Here is an 18,122-nt window from a genome sequence, read left to right on the forward strand (position 1 = left end):
AAGTCAAGTGGCTCAGGAGTAGAACCTGACGTGTCCTGACAGCTCTATAGGTGATAGAAAGGCTGGCTCTCGTCACAACGGACACGTCCAAGATGCATATGAAAGGTCTGAATGAAACAGCTCCGTGAAACAGGAAAGAGGAAAAGAGCAATATTTCTCAAAGAATATGTTACATCATACAATATGCGACTTGAAATAGGCTTGGTGTAGCTCAATGAATCAACTAAATCCCATCACTAGGCACTTGACGGTGTCATCTATATGCTTAGAAGTTTATAGAGTGAGCCATAAAATAATCTCCCATTGGGAAAACGAGAGGTCAGTTCTCTTGGTATTCCATGTTCCCTAGAACAAACTTTTGGGACTTTGATCCTGTCTGACAGATGAGGAAGCTGAGCTTAGGGTATTTGTGGTTTGCACCATGTAGTAAGAGGCGGTCAGACACCTGCGCAGACTCAGTGACGATCTCACAGTAGGACCATGAACTGCCAATTCACGGGGATTACAGGGGAGCGTATTGAATGCATGTGTGCAGTAAGCACACGTGTGCAGTAAGCGCTCCATAAATGCTGGTCCCTCTGGACGTTCTCGCTCCACCTTGCAAGAGACCTGGGGCAGGCAGGTGGATTCCCCTCCCGCTGCCTCAGTTTCTTCCTCCGCCCGCGGAGGCGCGGTCCCGAGGCTGGCCCGCCCTCGGGGAGGGAGCACGCGGCGCCCTGGGTGCTCTGAGCAGTGGGCGGCGCTGGGCCCGCCTCGGGGCCGGGGGTGGGGCGGGCCGGGGCGCAGGGGGCGGCCCCGGAGGAGTCACGTGGCGCGCGGCCGCGGCCGAAGGAGAAGTAGCAGCGCCCGCGTCGGAGGGCGTGCGCGGCAGGGAGTGCCCGGAGCCTGGACAGCGGGCGGCTGCGCGCGGGACCCGGAGCCCGGACCCGCGGCGGAGGCGCGGCCAGGTGAGTGGCCGGGTCGGGCGGGGGCGCCCGGGGGACGTGCGCCCGGGGGACGCGCGCCCGGAAAGCCGCGTCCAGGGCGGGGGTCCTGCGTGGGGCTCAGCTGGCGCGGGCAGGGGTGGGGCACGCCGCCCGGCCCCCCGCTCGCTGTGCCCAGCGTCCGGGCGGGGACGGCCACTTCCTCACCCCTGACCGGCGCCACTCCGTCGGTTGATGCCCCGGGGCAGCCCGGCTTTGAATGGGAACCGGAGGAAGCGGCGCGGCTTGCGGTCGGGGGTTCGCGCCAGCGCCTGAGTTCTAGGCTCCGGTGGCCCTGGGGGTCCCGCGTGGAGTCGGGCGTGTTTCCTGGCCACCTCTGTGCCCACGGCTTGTGGACTCCAGGCGCCGGCCGGCCCCTGGCACTTCCTCGCACTACACAGGTGGTTGCGGCTGGGTGGGTGGCGAGCGATACCAAGGAAGGCGCAGCCCCTTGCCCTGAGAGATTGAAGAGTTTTCGGGGGATCCAGGGTTCCCTGTCCTGCCCCACAGTGGTGTGCATAAGTATGTTTGTGCGACTGTGCGTTTTCCTGGTTATGTTGTGGAATCGTGGAGAGGTGGTTACCCCCACAGCAGAAGAATTCGAGGGAAAGACGAGCGGGGTGTGCACTCATGGGGAGGGGGTGTTGGCAGCTGGATTCCAGAGGGGGCCTGGGATGGCTCTTCTAGCACCCTGATCTTGAACTAGAGTAAGAAAGTGTGGGCTGGGCGGGTGGGGGTGACTCGCACGGGAAACAGGTGGCCTTGTCAGTCAACGTAATTAGAATTTCGGTTCCAGCTGTGTAACCTTGGGCACGTCGAAGACTCTCTGAGCCCCAGTTTCTTCCCCTGGATACTTGGGCCACCCAGGCCTGCATCCCGGGGCTATATGCGGAGTTGGGGCTCATCTGCCACTTCTTGACCCTCTGGTTAAGGGCCCTGCGTGGGGGCCCTGGCCAGCATCCGCAGCTACAGCCTTGCAGGCAGTCTTGAGTCCCTGGCCATCCCAGGCAGTTCTTTTTATTAGAGACGAATGCCAAGTGTGCACCACTGCAGGGTTCCCTGATGCTCAAATTGCCTAATGATGCTCACCCCCTTCCCCCCAAGCTTGTGAAACTCCTCTGGAGGAGGCAAAGCCAGGACCCCCATAAATGGCCCTTGGGCTGAGTGGAATTGGTGGAAAATTGAAAATGAGAAAACTTTTGAAACTGTGTCTTCACTTAGAAAACGCTAAAAACTCAAAGCAGAAAAGCTCATCCATTATGCTAGCACTTAAATCAGTCGTAAGCTGATGGTCAGACCCTTTACCTTCTCCCACTCTCCAAAAATAACCATTCCTCCTAGGTTTATAAGCAGACAGCCTTTAAAAAAAAAATCATTAAACAATTAATTTATTTTAATTGGAGGCTAATTATTTTACAATATTGTAGTGGTTTTTGCCATACATTGACATGAATCCGCCACGGTTGTATATGTGTCCCCCATCCTGAACCCCCCTCCCACCTCCCTCCCCATCCCATCCCTCAAGGTCATCCCAGTGCATTGGCCCTGAGCGCCCTGTCTCATGCATTGAACCTGGACTGATGATCTATTTCACATATGGCAACAGACAGCCTTTTTAAACATGTAATAATATTTATTAGTTTATAACTGTTTTTCATCTGCCTCACAAATCTTTCCAGATCACAGTACTTGTAAATCTTCCTCCTTCTTTTCAGTAGCTACTGAACATTCTTTAATGTGGGCTTCCCTGGTGGAGAAGGAAATGGCAACCCACTCCAGTATTCTTGCCTGGAAAATCCCATGGACGGAGGAGCCCGATAGGCTACAGTCATGGTCGCAAAGAGTCGGACACGACTGAGCGATTTCACTTCACTTCACTTCACTTCCCGGGTGGCTCAGTGGTAAAGAATCTGCCTGCCAATTCAGGAGACATGAGTTTGATCCCTGGATCAAGAGGATCCTCAGGAGATGGAAATGGCAACCCACTCTAGTATTACTGTCTGTGAAATCCCATGGACAGGGGAGCCTGGTGGGCTACAGCTTGTGGGGTCGTAAGAGTCGGATGCGACTGAGCAGCTAAACAACAATTCTTTAACGTGTGTGTCCCGTCATGTAAGGGATACCGCCCCCCCCCAACCCATTCATGAGCAGCTGAATTGTTTCCTGTTCTTTCCTCTTACAGATAATTTTGTGCATTTTTCTGCACAATGCTAGATCAAAGCAGATGCATGTTTTACGTTTTAATAGATGCTCGCAGGTTGCCCCCCCCAAAAAAAATGCAACTAAGGCACACCCGTACGTGCCATGGCTGACCCTGCTGAGTTCCTCCAGTGAGAATATGAGTAACCCTGTTTCTGCAGGTGGGTGTGACATGCAGTGGTAACACCCCTCCTGCCCTCAGAGGGGCTGTCCTCTCTCAGGGATGCGACTGTGCCAGGTGTCCAAGAGAATTGACTTGTGGGATTTTGTATGAAATCCTGCCCTGCTCTGACGTGTGCAGAGAGCCTTAAAGAGAAGAAAACTCTCCTGTTTCCTGGTTCTGGGTCCTTGCATTATTTTTTTTTAAATCTTTATTGGAATCTAGTTGACTTAAAATGTGTTAGTTTCTGCTGTACAGCAAAATGGATCAGTTATATATATACACATGTGTTATGTGTGCTCAGTCGCTTCCGTTGTCTCGACTCTTTGCCATCCTATGGACTGTAGCCTGCCAGTCTCCTCTGTTCACGGGATTTTCCATGGCAAGAACACTGGAGTGGGTTGCCATGTCCTCCTCCAGGGGATCTCCCCGACCCAGGGATTGAAGCCATGTCTCCTGCCTTGCAGGCTGATTCTTTACAGTTGAGCCACTGAGGAAGCCCATATATATATACATATATTTACTCTTTTTTAGATTCTTTCCCATAGAGGTCATTACAGAGTATTGAGTAGAGTTCCCTGAGCTATCCGGTAGGTCCTTATTAGTTACCTCCTCTGTGTATAGTAGTGGGCATGTGTCAATACCAGTCTCAATCTATGCTCCCCTTTCGCCCAGGAACCATAAGTTTTCTACATCTGTGACTCTTTATTTGCTTTGTAGATGACTTCATTTGTCCCTTATTCCACATAAAAACGATGTCATATGATAATTTGTCTTTCCCAGAAGTTTATTTCAAAGAGGAGAACATGAAAAGTAGGATCTTATTAAATCTCGGCCTCATTTGTGTTTAACACCGTAAGTCATTTTATAAAATTACCCAGGGAGGATGAGAAACAGGAACAAGAAAGGGATTTCAAGCCTATTTCATTTTTTTTTTTTTGAAAGCAGAAGCAAAATAGAAGTTGCCGGTGATGGCTAGTGCCCTCCTCCGGGGTCAAGGCCTTGGAGACCTTGTCTTAGTTGCTGAAGCGTTGAACCCTGAAAGCCCGAGTTGGGAGCTGGTGGACTTTAGTGGTTGACTCCAGGGATCTTGGGGTCGTAAGGATGCTTTCCTGGTTCTTAGAGAAGGACATGAGAGACTTGATGTTTATGGTTGAGCCAGTCCACTGGGCTTCTGAATGGGGAGTGACCAGAATCCTGGGAAGGTTAGTGCAGGGCCCTCCCAGAGTCAGAAAGAACCGAGGGTCGTGCTTCCAGGTCGGCTGGCTTACGTGGCGGTGTTGTGAGAGGTGGTATGTTTCCTATTTGCGCCCTGCTGCACCTGGGAGTGGGGAACTCGAGAGCATTGTCCTGCTTCTGACACTTTGCAGCTGTGTGACCTTGGACGAGTCCTTTGATATCTCTGCGCGGTTAGTTACTATCTGACCAGATTGTGAATTCCAGAAGGGGGTTGCTGAAGGAGCAGGGGCATGGGGTTCCCATCCTGATGTTGCCACATGTCTCCATGACCTTGATCACGTGATTTCACCTCTCAGGCCTTGAGTTTGCAGCGCCAGTATTTCTGAGATAAATGAGATGAATCTGATACGGCAGGTGCAGGCACCCGGGAGGGCCAATGAACAGCAGGTTTTCCAGGGCGGAGACCGGCCTCAGGCCCCTTGCTCGTCCCCTGACCTGGAATAGGGGGTGGTGAGGCGGGAGGCTCGGATCAGGCAGGGTTCCTGCACACCCTTGGCCCCTGGGCTTTTGTTTTAGCCAGTTCCTTCGACTAGAGCACCGTCCCCTTCCGCTTCATCTCTTTTAAAGATTGGATTCAGATCTGTCTTCCCCTAGAAGCTTCCTCTGAGCACTGTTAAGTTCCCAGCATCACCTTAGACTCAGCTGGGGACCCCTTCCTGCTGCTCCCTTGAGACCCCCCACGTCTCTGCTTCTGCAGAATCATGGAGCTGGCGTTTCCTGATGGGTGGAGAGCAGGTGTAATTCATGACTTTATTGCTGGGCTGTCAGCACACCTGGGAGGTGCCCCGGCTGTGGGTGGAGGGTAAAGGGGGCAAAGGACAGGGCCCGGGCCCGGGCCTCACCCCTCGTTTGCGTGCGAGTCCGCTGTCCATGCCTGTCGTGGAGGTGACCCTTGGTTAATGCTTTGATCAGCTGGCCGATTAATATCATCGGAGGCCCTGCTAGATGCTGTTTGTGTTGTTGTTCAGTCGCTCGGTCGTGTCCAACTCTCTGTGACTCTGTGGACTGCAGCACGCCAGGCATCCCTGTCCTTCACCATCTCCCGGAGTTGGCTCAAACTCAGGTCCATTGAGTTGGTAATGCCGTCCAAGTTCTTATCCTCTGTCATCCCCTTCTCCTTCTGTCCTCAATCTTTCCCAGCATTAGGGTCTTTTCCAGTGACTTGGCTCTGTGCATCAGGTGGTCAGAGTATTGGGAGCTTCGGCATCAGTCCTCCCAGTGAATATTCAGGGTTGATTTCCTATAGGATTGACTGGGGGCTGTACACACATTGTGGGGTCTAGTCCATCCAGAGCCCCTCGAGGGTGGTGTTATTCCCATTATACAGCTGGAACAGCTGAGGCCCTGATTTGGAGCAGCTTGGCACAGAGGCTGTGGGGAGGCCCAGGCAGCCCTGGCTGAACACCCAGCTTCTCTGCGAAGTAAGAACTGTGGGAGCCTAAAGGGGTTTGGAGGTGGGGACGAGATAAGAAAGATACAGGGATAGAGACGCAGGTGTAGAGAATGGCTGTGGGCATTGGGGAGGAAGGGCAGGGTGGGACGCCCTGAGAGAGCGACGCTGACACGTACACTCCCTACCACGCGTGGAATGAACAGCTCGTGGGGCACTGCTGTGGGGCACAGGGAGCTGAGCTCATGCTGACCTCCAGGGGTGGGGTGGGGTAGGGGGTGGGAGGGAGGTCCTAAAGGGAACGGATACACGGAATATGCACACGTGTGCCTTCTCAGTCGTGTCTGACTGTGCGACCCCATGGACTGCAGCCTGCCAGGCTCCTCTGTCCATGGGATTCTCCAGGCAAGAACACTGGAGTGGGTTGCCATTTCCTTCTCCAACATATATATATATATATATGAAGACTGAGCAACTTCACTTTCACTTTTCACTTTTATGCATTGGAGAAGGAAATGGCAGCCCACTCCAGTGTTCTTGCCTGGAGAATCCCAGGGACAGAGGAGCCTGGTGGGCTGCCGTCTATGGGGTCGCACAGAGTCGGACACGACTGAAGTGATTAGCGGCAGCAGCAGCATAGCTGATTCACTTTGTTGTACAGCAGAAGCTCACACAACATTGTAAAACAACGATACTCCAACATATATATATATATATATGAAGACTGAGTGGGAAAGGGGGAGAAAAGATACAGGAAACGGTGGACAGTAACAGGAGCTAAGCCTGACCTGTGTCCTCTCCGTTGGCAGGTGGAATCTTATCCACTGCACCACCAGGGAAGTCCCACTCTTGTTTTTGTTTTTTTTTAATTCATTTATTTTTAATCGGAGGATAATTGCTGTATAATACCGTGTTGGTTTCGGCCACACATCAACGTGAATCAGCCGCAGGTATGCCTACGGCCCCTTTCACTCTTCTTCTTAAAGCATCCTTTTGATTCCTGGTCTCAGAGTTCACTCCAGGGTCTGGGGTGGGAGCAGGCGGCCAGAGTGACCCACGTGTATAAGACCCCTGGAGGGAGCAGGGAAGCAGGGAGACCCACTGCTTTCTGGGTTTGCTGATGGGCTAGATATGGGCGTAAGAGGAGCCAGACAAGGGAGGCTCTGAGATCTGGGGCCCAGGCTCCTCTCTGGGAAGCTGTGACTGTTCAGGAGGATGAGGGGTCACCAGGGACACCCCCGGAAGCCGAGCCGCACACCAGGTGCTTCGCTGGTGGCTTCCTGACTGTCCCGGTCCGAGTTGGGCTCCCAGGGGTCACGCGGCCTGCCCAGGGCCACACGGTCAGCGGGAGCCTACACGCGGGGCTGCCGGGCCCTGCTGTTTTCTGCCCTTTCTGCTCCATTTCCATGCAGAGGTCTCCACGGACCCACTTGGAAGGTTTCTCTCTATTCCCGCCTCCACTCGGGAAGTAAAGGGGTGGTTCGAAGTCTCTGGGTGGGTGTCGGGGTTGGGGACAGGAGCCAGCCTGGGCTTCTTTGGCTATTCAAATATTCTACAGCATAAAGCTGCGTGGGGAGGGAGAGGTGGCGGCCAGGTTGGGGTGATTTGGTTATTCAAAGCCGGGATAACGGTTGGGTCACGGAGATCAAGGGCTCCACCCACACCTTGCTTCCATTTAAACGTCTGAGCGGCTGGTGAGCCCCCCTGCCACCAGCGCCTTCTCCCCAAGCTCATCCTGATGGGCATGAGACAGGTTTTGGCTTCTGAAGCTTCCTCCTGTTAACCGAAGCCCGCTCAGTTAACTGAAACCAGTTCCCCCTTGCTTCCTCCCTCCAGCCTCCTTGTTCACCCGCTTCCTCCTCGCCTCCCCCACTGGGCGGCAGACGATGGCGAGCACCATGGCCAACGTGGACAACCTCCCGGAGTACGAGAAGAGTCAGATCAAGCGGGCCCTGGAGCTGGGCACCGTCATGACCGTGTTCAGCTTCCGCAAGTCCACCCCGGAGCGGAGGACCGTCCAGGTGATCATGGAGACGCGGCAGGGGGCCTGGAGCAAGACGGCCGACAAGATCGAGGGCTTCCGTGAGTACCTCTTGCCTCCCCGCCCGGGCAGTGGGCCCTGCAGCTGTCGTTGGTTCGACACCTTCTTCTGGAAAGGAAAAGTGGCGTCGCTTTGTCTGGGTCTCTGATGGGGTTTGGGGCAGGTGGGGGATGTCAGCCAGGAAAGCCCTGGTGAAGGAGCGGAAGCGTGCGTGGGCCAGCTTGGAAATGACCTCCAGACAGCTCGCCTGGGCTGCTGGGGGCTGAGCGCACCATCTCATGGCGTCGGGGACTGTTCGGTCTGCGTTGATGGTCAAGCCGTGTGCCCTCTTGAGGGTTCACTGGCCAGAGCTTGTGGAGTCATCGCTTGGTAGCCAGATGTGTGTTTTAGTGCAGACAGCAGAGCGAGAGGCCTGTGCTTTACTCCATGTGGACAGAGCACATCGCTGAGTGTGTGGAGCCCTCCAGTGAAGCTCTGCTCCGAGTGGAGGCGGCTTCTTTTTTCCTCCCCCCTTACGTTGGGCAGTGGGTTCAGATCCTCAAGTTCCTAAGCCCCCTTTTTCACTCAGAGTCCAGAGACTTAAGCAATGTACAGTTGCAGAGACTTGCTTAAATGAGTTTTTATTGACTTCTTTTAAATTGAGAAATTAAAGCATACACTTGGGGGAAAATCAGACAATTCATAAATGAATGTCTCTCTTCCCCAGTCCCACCCCAGGCTCCAGAGGCCAGCTCCTACCCAGGTTCTGTGGTCTTCTAGATGTATTCTGTGCTTGCGTGATGTGTGTGTGTTGTTTTTTTACACAAATAAGTACCTACTGCACATACTTCTGCACTTCGATTTCTTTTTTAAATTTAATAGTTTTCTTTAAAACATTTTTTACTTACTTCTTTATTTTTGGCTGTGCTGGGTCTTCGTTGCTGCCTGGACCTTTCTTTGGCTGTGGCGAGCTGGGGCCACTCTCTACCGTGGTGTGCAGGCTTCTCCTTGCAGTGGTTTCTCTTGCTGTGGATCTCAGCCTCTGGGGCGCGGGCTTCAGCAGCTGTGGTCCCCCGGCTCTAGAGCAGAGGCTGTATAGGTATGGTGCACGGGCTTAGTTGCTCTGAGGCACGTGGGATCTTCCTGGATCAGAGATTAAATCTGTTTCTCCTGCACCGGCAGGCAGATTCTTTACCACTGAGCTGCCAGGGGAAGCCCCCTGGTAGTTAACCATTGAGGTGGTTTCTTATCAGCATATTGATCTGCCTTTGCCTTTCATCGCCACATAGCATTCTGGCTACAGTGTGACAGTTTAACCCCTAGAGATGGACGCTTTGGGTTTTTCCAGTCTTTTGCTATTAGCTGTACATGGATCCTTCTCTTCTTTTGCTAGCAGATTTATGGAGATACAATTCACATACCTTATAATTCATCCATTCACAGATTGGTATACTCCCAGGTATGTGCAGCCACCACAGTTTTTAGAACGTTTCATCACCCCTAAATGAAGCCCTGTACCCTGCAGCCATCCATCTGGCCCTCCTCCACCTCTCCTGCTCTAAGCAGCCTCTCATCTCCTTTCCATTGCCCTGTTCTGGACACTTCCTATGGAAGGAATCACACAGTGTGTGGCCTTCTGCGACTGGCTTCTTTCACTTAACAGAGCGTTTCCCACGTTTTCACGATCCATCCATGTTGTGTGTGTCTCAGGACTTCATTCCTTTACGTGGCCGGGTAATATTCCGTTCTACAAATATTCCACAGTTTGTTGACCCGTTCATCTGCTGATGGAAATTTGGGTTGTTTGCTCTTTTTGGCGGGTATGAATCCTGCCGCTGTGAGCTTTCGTGAATGAATTTTTGTGCGGCTGTGTGTTTTCGTTTCTCCTGGGTGTGTGCCCAGGGGTAGGGCTGCTCCTCAGCCAATGCAGGAACTTTGTTTGATCATTTTAGGAACCCCCCAGACTGCTTCCCAAGTGGCCGCACTATTTTACATTTCCACCAGCTGTGTGTGGGGGTCACCTTTGCATTATTCTTTCATGCACTCAGGTTGGGTTTATCTGAAGGATAGCGTCCTCCATGTGTAATTTCTGAGTTAGAGGGCACGAGTTATTTTTAACTTTAAAGGACGGTTGGATCACATCCCGTAGAAGCTCCTGAGGTGGTGGGGGCCCCTCTAGTTCTCCACATCTCCTCCCACACTGCCATGGGGTTCTGAACTTGGCGGTTCACAGGTGGACTCTGATAGTGTGACATGGCTCTTTGGTTTCTTTTATCATGAGCGAGACTAAATAGCTTCCCAAAAGGTTTCTCCTGACTCTGGAGCCAAGATGACCTTCAACAGCACTGAGCCAGAGGGCCTGCTTTGACAGTGCCCGGCCTTCCCCCTGATTTTGTTTACATTGGCCTCAGACCTCCCAGGTGGCCCAGAGACCTGTGGCAGCTGGGGCGGGGGCGGGGGCCTGCAGGGGCAGGACAGGCCCAACGGTAAACACAGGTGCCCCCCCGCACTGAGAGCGGATGGCCGGCCCGTGTCGGCCAGGTGGCCGAGCGCCAGAAGCACCTGGTGAGGGGCATTTGAAGGTGTGCAGGCCTCTGGAACTTTCTCCTGACGGTCCTGATGGTTGTGAGACAGGGTTTTGCTTCCTGAAATCCACACCCTATGGTTCTCCCTGGTTACCCCTAAGAGCAGTTCCTCCTCCTCCTTGGGGTGGCCAAGGATGACTGTCATTCACCAGGGTGGTTGGGATTCAGTATTTTAATGAGCTTCCCAGGTGATCCTCATAGCTAGCCAAGTTTGGTAGGTACTGCTCTAGCAACTCCCTCCTCCCACTCACTCGCCGTCCTCCCACCCCCGTGTCCTCCCACTCCCCGTCCTCCCACTCCCCGTCCTCGCACCTGCCCGTCCTCCCCCTCCCCTAGTCCTCCCACCTGCCTGTCCCTCCCACTCCTCGTCCTCCCACCCGCCCGTCCTCCTGCTCCCCGTCCTCCCACCCCTCCACCCTCCCCTCCTTCCAGCCTTCCTTCTTTACTTCACCGGTAGCTTCCCTCCCTCCTTCCATCTATCCACATTTGAATGCCTGCTCTGCCAGGCACTATTCTAGGTGCTGGAGATAACGGCAGTCATTGAGTTAGACCCCAGTCCTCACAGAGCTGCACTATTGGATTAGGTGCAGGCAGCGTGGAGCCTGACCCCAGCAGGGTTTGATGAGATAGGCCACGTGAGCGTAGGCACGTTCCATCCCCTGCTGAGATCCGGTTCTCCTGTCTGCAGAATGGGGATGATATTGCTGTCCACGCACAGGGTCACTGCTGCGAATGAACAGATGAGTTGCTGGATCAGAAGGCTGAGCACGGTGCGCAGCCCTGGACCGGTGCGAACTGCTGCTTTTGCTTTTGCCATTGTTGTGGATGACGAGCGGTGGCCAGCCTGTCCGGGGCAGCAGAGTCTTGCTTAGGTGTTTGGACTTTCTCCGGAGAGCAGTAGGGCTCCACTGAAGGGTTTTCAGCCGAGGGGTGGTGTGAACACCTTTGTGTTTTTGAACTGCACTGGCGAGCCTATGTGAGATGGCTGTGTGGTGTTTGTAAAGTGACACAGAAGCCGATTTGGGGGTAAATTGCTTTAAAAAGGTGCTCTCCTGACCACCTAGAGAGAACAGGCCTTTGAGCCCTGGACGGGGCCACTCAGCACCTCATTTCCAGCCTCTTGATATAGAGGTGGTGTCCTGGGGGCCCCAGCTATAGTGTTGCCTTAGGGGTCTGAGTCAGCAGGAGCCTGCAGGTTACTGTGGGGTCTGCAGAAGACAGCACCCGTGTGTGGCTCTGGGGTCATTGGAGGTGGCCTCTGGCCTCTGGACAGGTGTCACAGCCTCCTGTGTGGGCCTGGGTGAAGGCAGACGCCCATGGGTCTCACTGTGCACAGCAGGGAGTGGTTCTCAGCCGGGTGATCCCGTCCCACCCACGCGGGGGCATTCGGCAATGCCTGGAGATACTTTTAGTCCTGGTTATTTGGAGGGGGTTGCTTCTGGCATCTAGCAGGTTGAGGCCAGGGGTACTACTAAACATCTTACAATGCATAGGACAGCCCCCACCTCAAATAATTATCCAGTATAGAATTATAAGTATAGAAACCCTGGCCTGGGGACTCCCCTTGTGGTCCGGTGGCTAAGACTCTGCACCTCAATGCGGGGGTTGTCGTTGTTGTTTAGTTGCTAAGCTGTGTCCAGCTCCTTTGCAAGCTTGTGGACTGTAGCCCACCAGGCTCCTCTGTCCTTGGGATTTTCCAGGCAAGAATACTCGAGTGGATCGCCATTTCCTTCTTCGGGGATCTCCCCAACCCAGGGATCAAACCCACATCTCCTGAGTCTCCTGCGTTGGCAGGCAAATTCTTTACCACTAAGCCACCTGAGAAGCACAATTCCTGGTCAGGGAACTATATCCCGCATGCCACGACTAAGCCCTGGCACAGCCATGTAAAATTAAAAAAAAAATGTTAAAAAGGAAGAAGAAAAAGTGTATTTCTTCCTGAAAAATTAAAAAACCTTGGTCTGAAGTCATGTGTTTGCTTTGCTTAGAACCGTAAAATGTCACACATTCCCCCTTGGACCGTGTCATGACGGAGCTGTTCCGTGTGCAGTGCCACGCCCATATTTGCCATCATACCGGGCCCCCAGTTTTGCTAAGAGAGAGGAGGAAGGGATGGGGTCCCTGTCCTGGAGGAAACAGGTGAAATCCCACAGATAGAGGAGCCTGGTGAGCTTTAGTCCATGGGGTGGCAAAAGAGTCAGACACGACTTAGTGACTGAACATCAGCAACAACAGCTGGGTGGTTCTTCTCTCTGTGGCCTGGACTGAGGTGGTACTCGGCTGGCATGGCCCCTGGTCTGGAAGTTTCCAGAATCTTTGCTCCTGTGTCTGGTGCTGTGGTGATGATGGCCGGTAGCCCGGGCTCAGCTGAAAATGTTGGCTGAGCACCTACTGCGTGGCAGTCCCAGGGTCATCGGGCTCCTTACACGGTGCCTGGTATCCCCCCGGGATGTGTGTTCCAAGAGTCACAGGGCTTCTTGTGACCTAGCCTGAGAAAGTCACTTGTTCAGGTCCGCGGGGCCAGCTCAGGTTCAAAGAATGGGGAATCTCCTCTTGGAGAAGATGAGACCTGCCCAGGTGGGGAGAAAGTTGACAGCAGCCACCTTGGTGCCAAACGACCACGAGGGTCCAGGCTCATAGTTCAGATCTGCGCTCCACCACCTCCTAGGAGCTGTGTGATCCAAGGCAGGTTTGCTTGACCTGTCTGTGCCTCAGTTTCTCTATTGGTCAAGTGAGATGACAGTCAATGAGATAAGGGTGAGAAGCAAGTGGATTTTATTTAAGTATGTTTTTGTATGTATTTATATATTTTATCTGTATATAAAAGGTGCATATTTTAAACAGTAGGAGTCCCAAGGCCTGGCTTCTGACAAAGAAGATGAACTTCAGCCAGACACTCACGTCTTGGCCATCATTCTCCTGTTGACTTTCTGAGGCCGCTGGGCAGGATGGTGCACTGGGTTCCCTCCTGTGTGGGCCTCCTGCCAGTCTCTGGGTGTGGGGCGGGAGCTTGTGCTGGAAGTCCTGCCTCTCTGGTTTTTCTTTCCCTCCGGGCGCTAGGGGAGCAGACTCCAACTAGAAGGGAGTCCACCGGAGCACCTTCCTGAGGTGAGCTTTGGGGTCCGCTGGCACCTTGTCCGCTTAGGAGCGTGGCCTGGGACGTGTCCTGGGAGCCACAGTGGTGCCGCCTGCCCGCGGGGTGTGAACGGGGCTGGTTGTGTGATGAGCCAGCTGTGAGGCGTGGACCATGTCCATCTGACTGGATGGGCGCTGTTCTCAGGCTTTCACTTCTGCGTGTGCACATTTTCTCTATCTGCTTATTTTCGGCAAGTGGTGGCTGTCTGTGAGTGAGGGGTGCTCACAAACAGGGGCTGTTCTGCTTCCCTAGTATTAGGCTCTTGGCTTGCCTGCCTAATAATAAGTGCATGATGACGATGGTGATGATGTTGTTGGTGATGAGGGCTGCCTCTGAGTGCTCTCCGTGTCCTAGTCTCTGTGTGGATACATCACGCGTCACTGCTCTTTAAATCCTCACAGTGACCCTGTGAGCAGGAACCATACCCACTTTATTTATGAGGAAACTGAGTCCTGGGAGACTCGGTGACATGCCCAAGGCCACATGGCCAGGCAGGGGCAGCGCCCCAGTTTGCTTTCGTTCTACCTGCCTTTTGGAGTCTAGTGTCTTCTGTTCTGCGTTGCCTTCTCTTCCTGTGTGATCTCAGAGATGTCTGAGTTCTGTATGGGGTAGTGGGGCACCCTGCTGTGGACCGAAGGAGGATGGCCTCACTCAGCCTTTGTTACAGCAAGAGGGAAGGCACTGATTCCTTCTTCTCACAGAGGACGTGCCCTGCCCGGTGCTGAGATGCCAAGGGCAGGACACTTGAGAGGTGCCTGGCTAGCTGGAAGCCAGACGTGTCTGCTGGAGCCCCCACAGTGGGGACGAGTGTGGACCCAATGGGGGCGCTGAAATGGGCTCGTCCTCTATCTTGCCTTCTTCTGAGATCCATCTTTGAGCTACTTATCCACTTAAGAAAATGAGTATTTGGCAAAGTTCTTATTTTAACAATGTGTTTTTGAAACTGGAGCAGGTGTTGTTTCACCGGCATTTTCCATCCACAAAATCCATTGTCTGAAAGTGGTCCCCGAGCTCCATCAGTCAAGTGTCCCATCAGAAATAAGGTTCAGCCAGTACTCCCAGTGTATTACAAAGCAGTGGTTATAGGTCCTTGTTGATGCAGTGTCGTATTAATCTCAACCTCCTAATTTATCCCTACCCTCTTTTTGCCCTTTGATAGCCATAGCTTGTCTTCGGTGTCAGTGATTCTGCTTATAAATAAGTTCATTTGTATCATTGTTTTGATTCCACAGATAAGGGATAGCGTATGATACTTGTCTTTCTCTGTCTCACTTCACTTAGTGTGATCATCTCTAGCTCCATCCATGTTGCTGCAAATGCCATTCAGTTCAGTCCAGTTGCTCAGCCATGTCCAACTCTTTGGGACCCCATGAACTGCATGCAGCACACCAGGCTTCCCTGTCCATCACCAACTCCCAGAGCATGCTCAACTCACATCCATTGAGTTGGTGATACCATCCAACCATCTCATCCTCTGTCATCCCCTTCTCCTCCTGCCTACAATCTTTCCCAGCATCAGGGTCTTTTCTTTGAGTCAGTTCTTCGCATCAGGTAGCCAAAGTATTGGAGTTCAGCTTCACCATCAGTCCTTCCAATGAATATTCAGGACTGATTTCCTTTAGGATGGACTGGTTGGATCTCCGTGGAGTCCAAGGAACTCTCAAGAGTCTTCTCCAACACCTCAGTTCCAAAGCATCAATTCTCTGGCACTAAGCTTTCTTTATAGTCCAACTCTCACATCCATACATGACTAATGGAAAAACCATAGCTTTGACTAGATAGACCTTTGTTGGCAAAGTAATGTCTTTGCTTTTTAATATGCTGTCTAGGTTGCTCATCAGAGAAGGCAATGGCACCCCACTCCAGTACTCTTGCCTGGAAAATCCCTTGGACGGAGAAGCCTGGTGGGCTGCAGTCCGTGGGGTCACTAAGAGTCGAACACGACTGAGCGACTTCACTTTCACTTTTCACTTTCATGCATTGGAGAAGGAAATGGCAACCCACTCTAGTGTTCTTGCCTGGAGAATCCCAGGGACAGGGGAGCCTGGTGGGTTGCCATCTATGGTGTTGCACAGAGTCGGACACGACTAAAGCGACTTAGCAACTTAGCAGCAGCAGGTTGCTCATAACTTTTCTTCCAAGGAGCAAGCATCTTTTAATTTCATGGCTGCAGTCACCATCTGCAGTGATTTTGGAGCCCAAGAAAATAAAGTCTCTCACTGTTTCCATTGTTTCACCATCTATTTGCAAATGGCATTATTCCATTCTTTTTTATGACTGAGTAGTATTCCAGTGTATATGTGTGTTTGTGTGTGTGTGTTTGTGTAGGGGAATTAAAGGATTAAATGAAGTAATTAAAGAATTAAATAAAATAATCCCTATAATCTGCTCTCAGTCACACAGAGGAGACAGGTGCTCAAGTAGTCACTGCTCTCGCCAGCATCAGACATAAAGGGAAATGGCGTTGTGGGAAGGATGAGGTGGACTGTGAGAGTGTCCGTTCACATAATGAAATCGTTGTTTTCCTGCATCCGCATGGGTCGTCCTGCTCCCCTTCCCAGGTACCAGTTGTCCACGTGGAGCCTGCTGGTGTGAGGAACAGAACTGGTGTTTTTTTCCCTGACACTGATACAGACCTACCTGTCTGCCATTCAGATGAGGAATTGGTTTCTGTGACCATTCAAGCATTGTCTTCTGTCCTGGGTGATGATCACTTGACATCCTTAGAATTCATCCCTTTGTTGTTATTTTTTAAAAATGTATTTGGCCATGCTGTGTGGCATATGGGATCTTAGATCCTTGACCAGAAATCAAACCTGTGCCCCTTGCATTGGCAGCTCAGAGTCCTAACCACTGGACCACCAGGGAAGTCCCTGGTCCCTTCTTTGACTTAGCAAACACTCAGAGGATTGGTGTGTGTCGGATATGAGCCTTGTCACTGGGGACGCTGGGTGAGTGGGACGGTGGGGACCCCAGAGGAGCTTACGGTGTCACAGGAAAGACAGAAGAGGCCAGACTAAGCATTCAGGACTGTGTGGGATGCCAGGGAAGGAAGAAGCAGAGCGCATGACAGAGTAACCAGCAAAGAGCCAAGTGTTAGGAGTCAGGCCTCAGGGAAGCATGTCCATGGAGGTGACGTTTGAGCTGAGACTTGAAAGTGATAAGGGAGCCGTGGGAAGCTCTGGCCAGGGCCTGGGGGGAGCATTCTTGGCTGAGGGCACAGCAGTGAAGCTTCCATATTCGTCTGGGTAGACGAATGGCAGTGACAAATGTCTTCTTCTTTAAAATTACTTTTTAAATTTATTTTTAATTGCAGGATAATTGCTTTACAATATTGTGTTGGGTACTGCCATACATCAGCGTGAATCAGCCACATGTGTCCCCTGCCTCTTGGACCTCCCGCCCCATCCCGCCCTCTCGGTTGTCACAGAACCCGGGTTTCAGCTCCCCGAGTCACACAGCAAATCCCCACCGTCTGTCTGTCTCACGCCCTGTGGTGTGCATGTGTGCCTCTGCCGCGCTCTCCGCTCATCCCAGCCTGTCCTTCCCCTCGGCCCACAGGGCAGTTCACCGCATCTGTGTCTCTGTCACTGGCTGCACACAGGTGCATCAGTACCACCTCCCTAGACTCCGTTTGTGTGTTACTACATGACATTTCTCTTTCTCTTTCTGCCTTGCTGCACTTTGTATAATAGGCTCTAGGTTTGTCCACCTCGTTGGGACTGACTCAAGTGCATTCGTTTTTCTAGCTGAGTAACATTCCATTGTGTGTATGTACATAATTTCTTTATCGTCTCATCTGTTGATGGACATCTGGGTTGCTTCCATGTCCCAGCTATTGTACATAGTGCTGCAGCAGACGTTGGGGTGCATGTGTCTTTTTCAGTTATGGTTTCCTCAGGGCATGTGCCCAGTAGTGGGATTGCCCATTCAGGTATGACCTAAATCAAATCCCTCATGATTATACAGTGGAAGTGAGAAATAGATTTAAGGGTCTAGATCTGATGGACAGAGTGCCTGATGAACTATGGAATGAGGTTCGTGATATTGTACAGGAGACAGGGATCAAGACCATCCCCCTGGAAAAAAAATGCAAAAAAGCAAAATGGCTGTCTGGGAAGGCCTTACAAATAGCTGTGAAAAGAAGAGAAGTGAAAAGCAAAGGAGAAAAGGAAAGATATAAGCATCTGAATGCAGAATTCCAAAGAATAGCAAGAAGAGATAAGAAAGCCTTCTTCAGCGATCAATGCAAAGAAATAGAGGAAAACAACAGAATGGGAAAGACTAGAGATCTCTTCAAGAAAATCAGAGATACCAAAGGAACATTTCATGCAAAGATGGGCTCGATAAAGGACAGAAATGGTATGGACCTAACAGAAGCAGAAGATATTAAGAAGAGATGGCAAGAATACACAGAACTGTACAAAAAGA

At 52.2% G+C, this 18,122-nt stretch overlaps 1 protein-coding gene across 1 annotated transcript in view; it reads left to right on the top strand.

Moving 5' to 3' along the window:
* The first annotated feature begins 831 nt into the window (after nt 1–831).
* The window catches only part of PLCG2 (phospholipase C, gamma 2 (phosphatidylinositol-specific)), a 162,481-nt gene continuing 145,190 nt past the window's right edge, over nt 832–18,122 (top strand). The window contains exons 1-2 of the mRNA XM_010850801.1: nt 832–947; nt 7,787–8,032. Of these exons, the coding sequence (XP_010849103.1) occupies nt 7,837–8,032 (196 nt within the window). The 5' untranslated portion in view covers nt 832–947; nt 7,787–7,836. The remainder of the gene's footprint in view (nt 948–7,786; nt 8,033–18,122) is intronic.

Source organism: Bison bison, unplaced genomic scaffold (assembly GCF_000754665.1).
Source record: "Bison bison bison isolate TAMUID 2011002044 unplaced genomic scaffold, Bison_UMD1.0 scf7180017864295, whole genome shotgun sequence".
Classification (NCBI taxonomy): domain Eukaryota; kingdom Metazoa; phylum Chordata; class Mammalia; order Artiodactyla; family Bovidae; genus Bison; species Bison bison.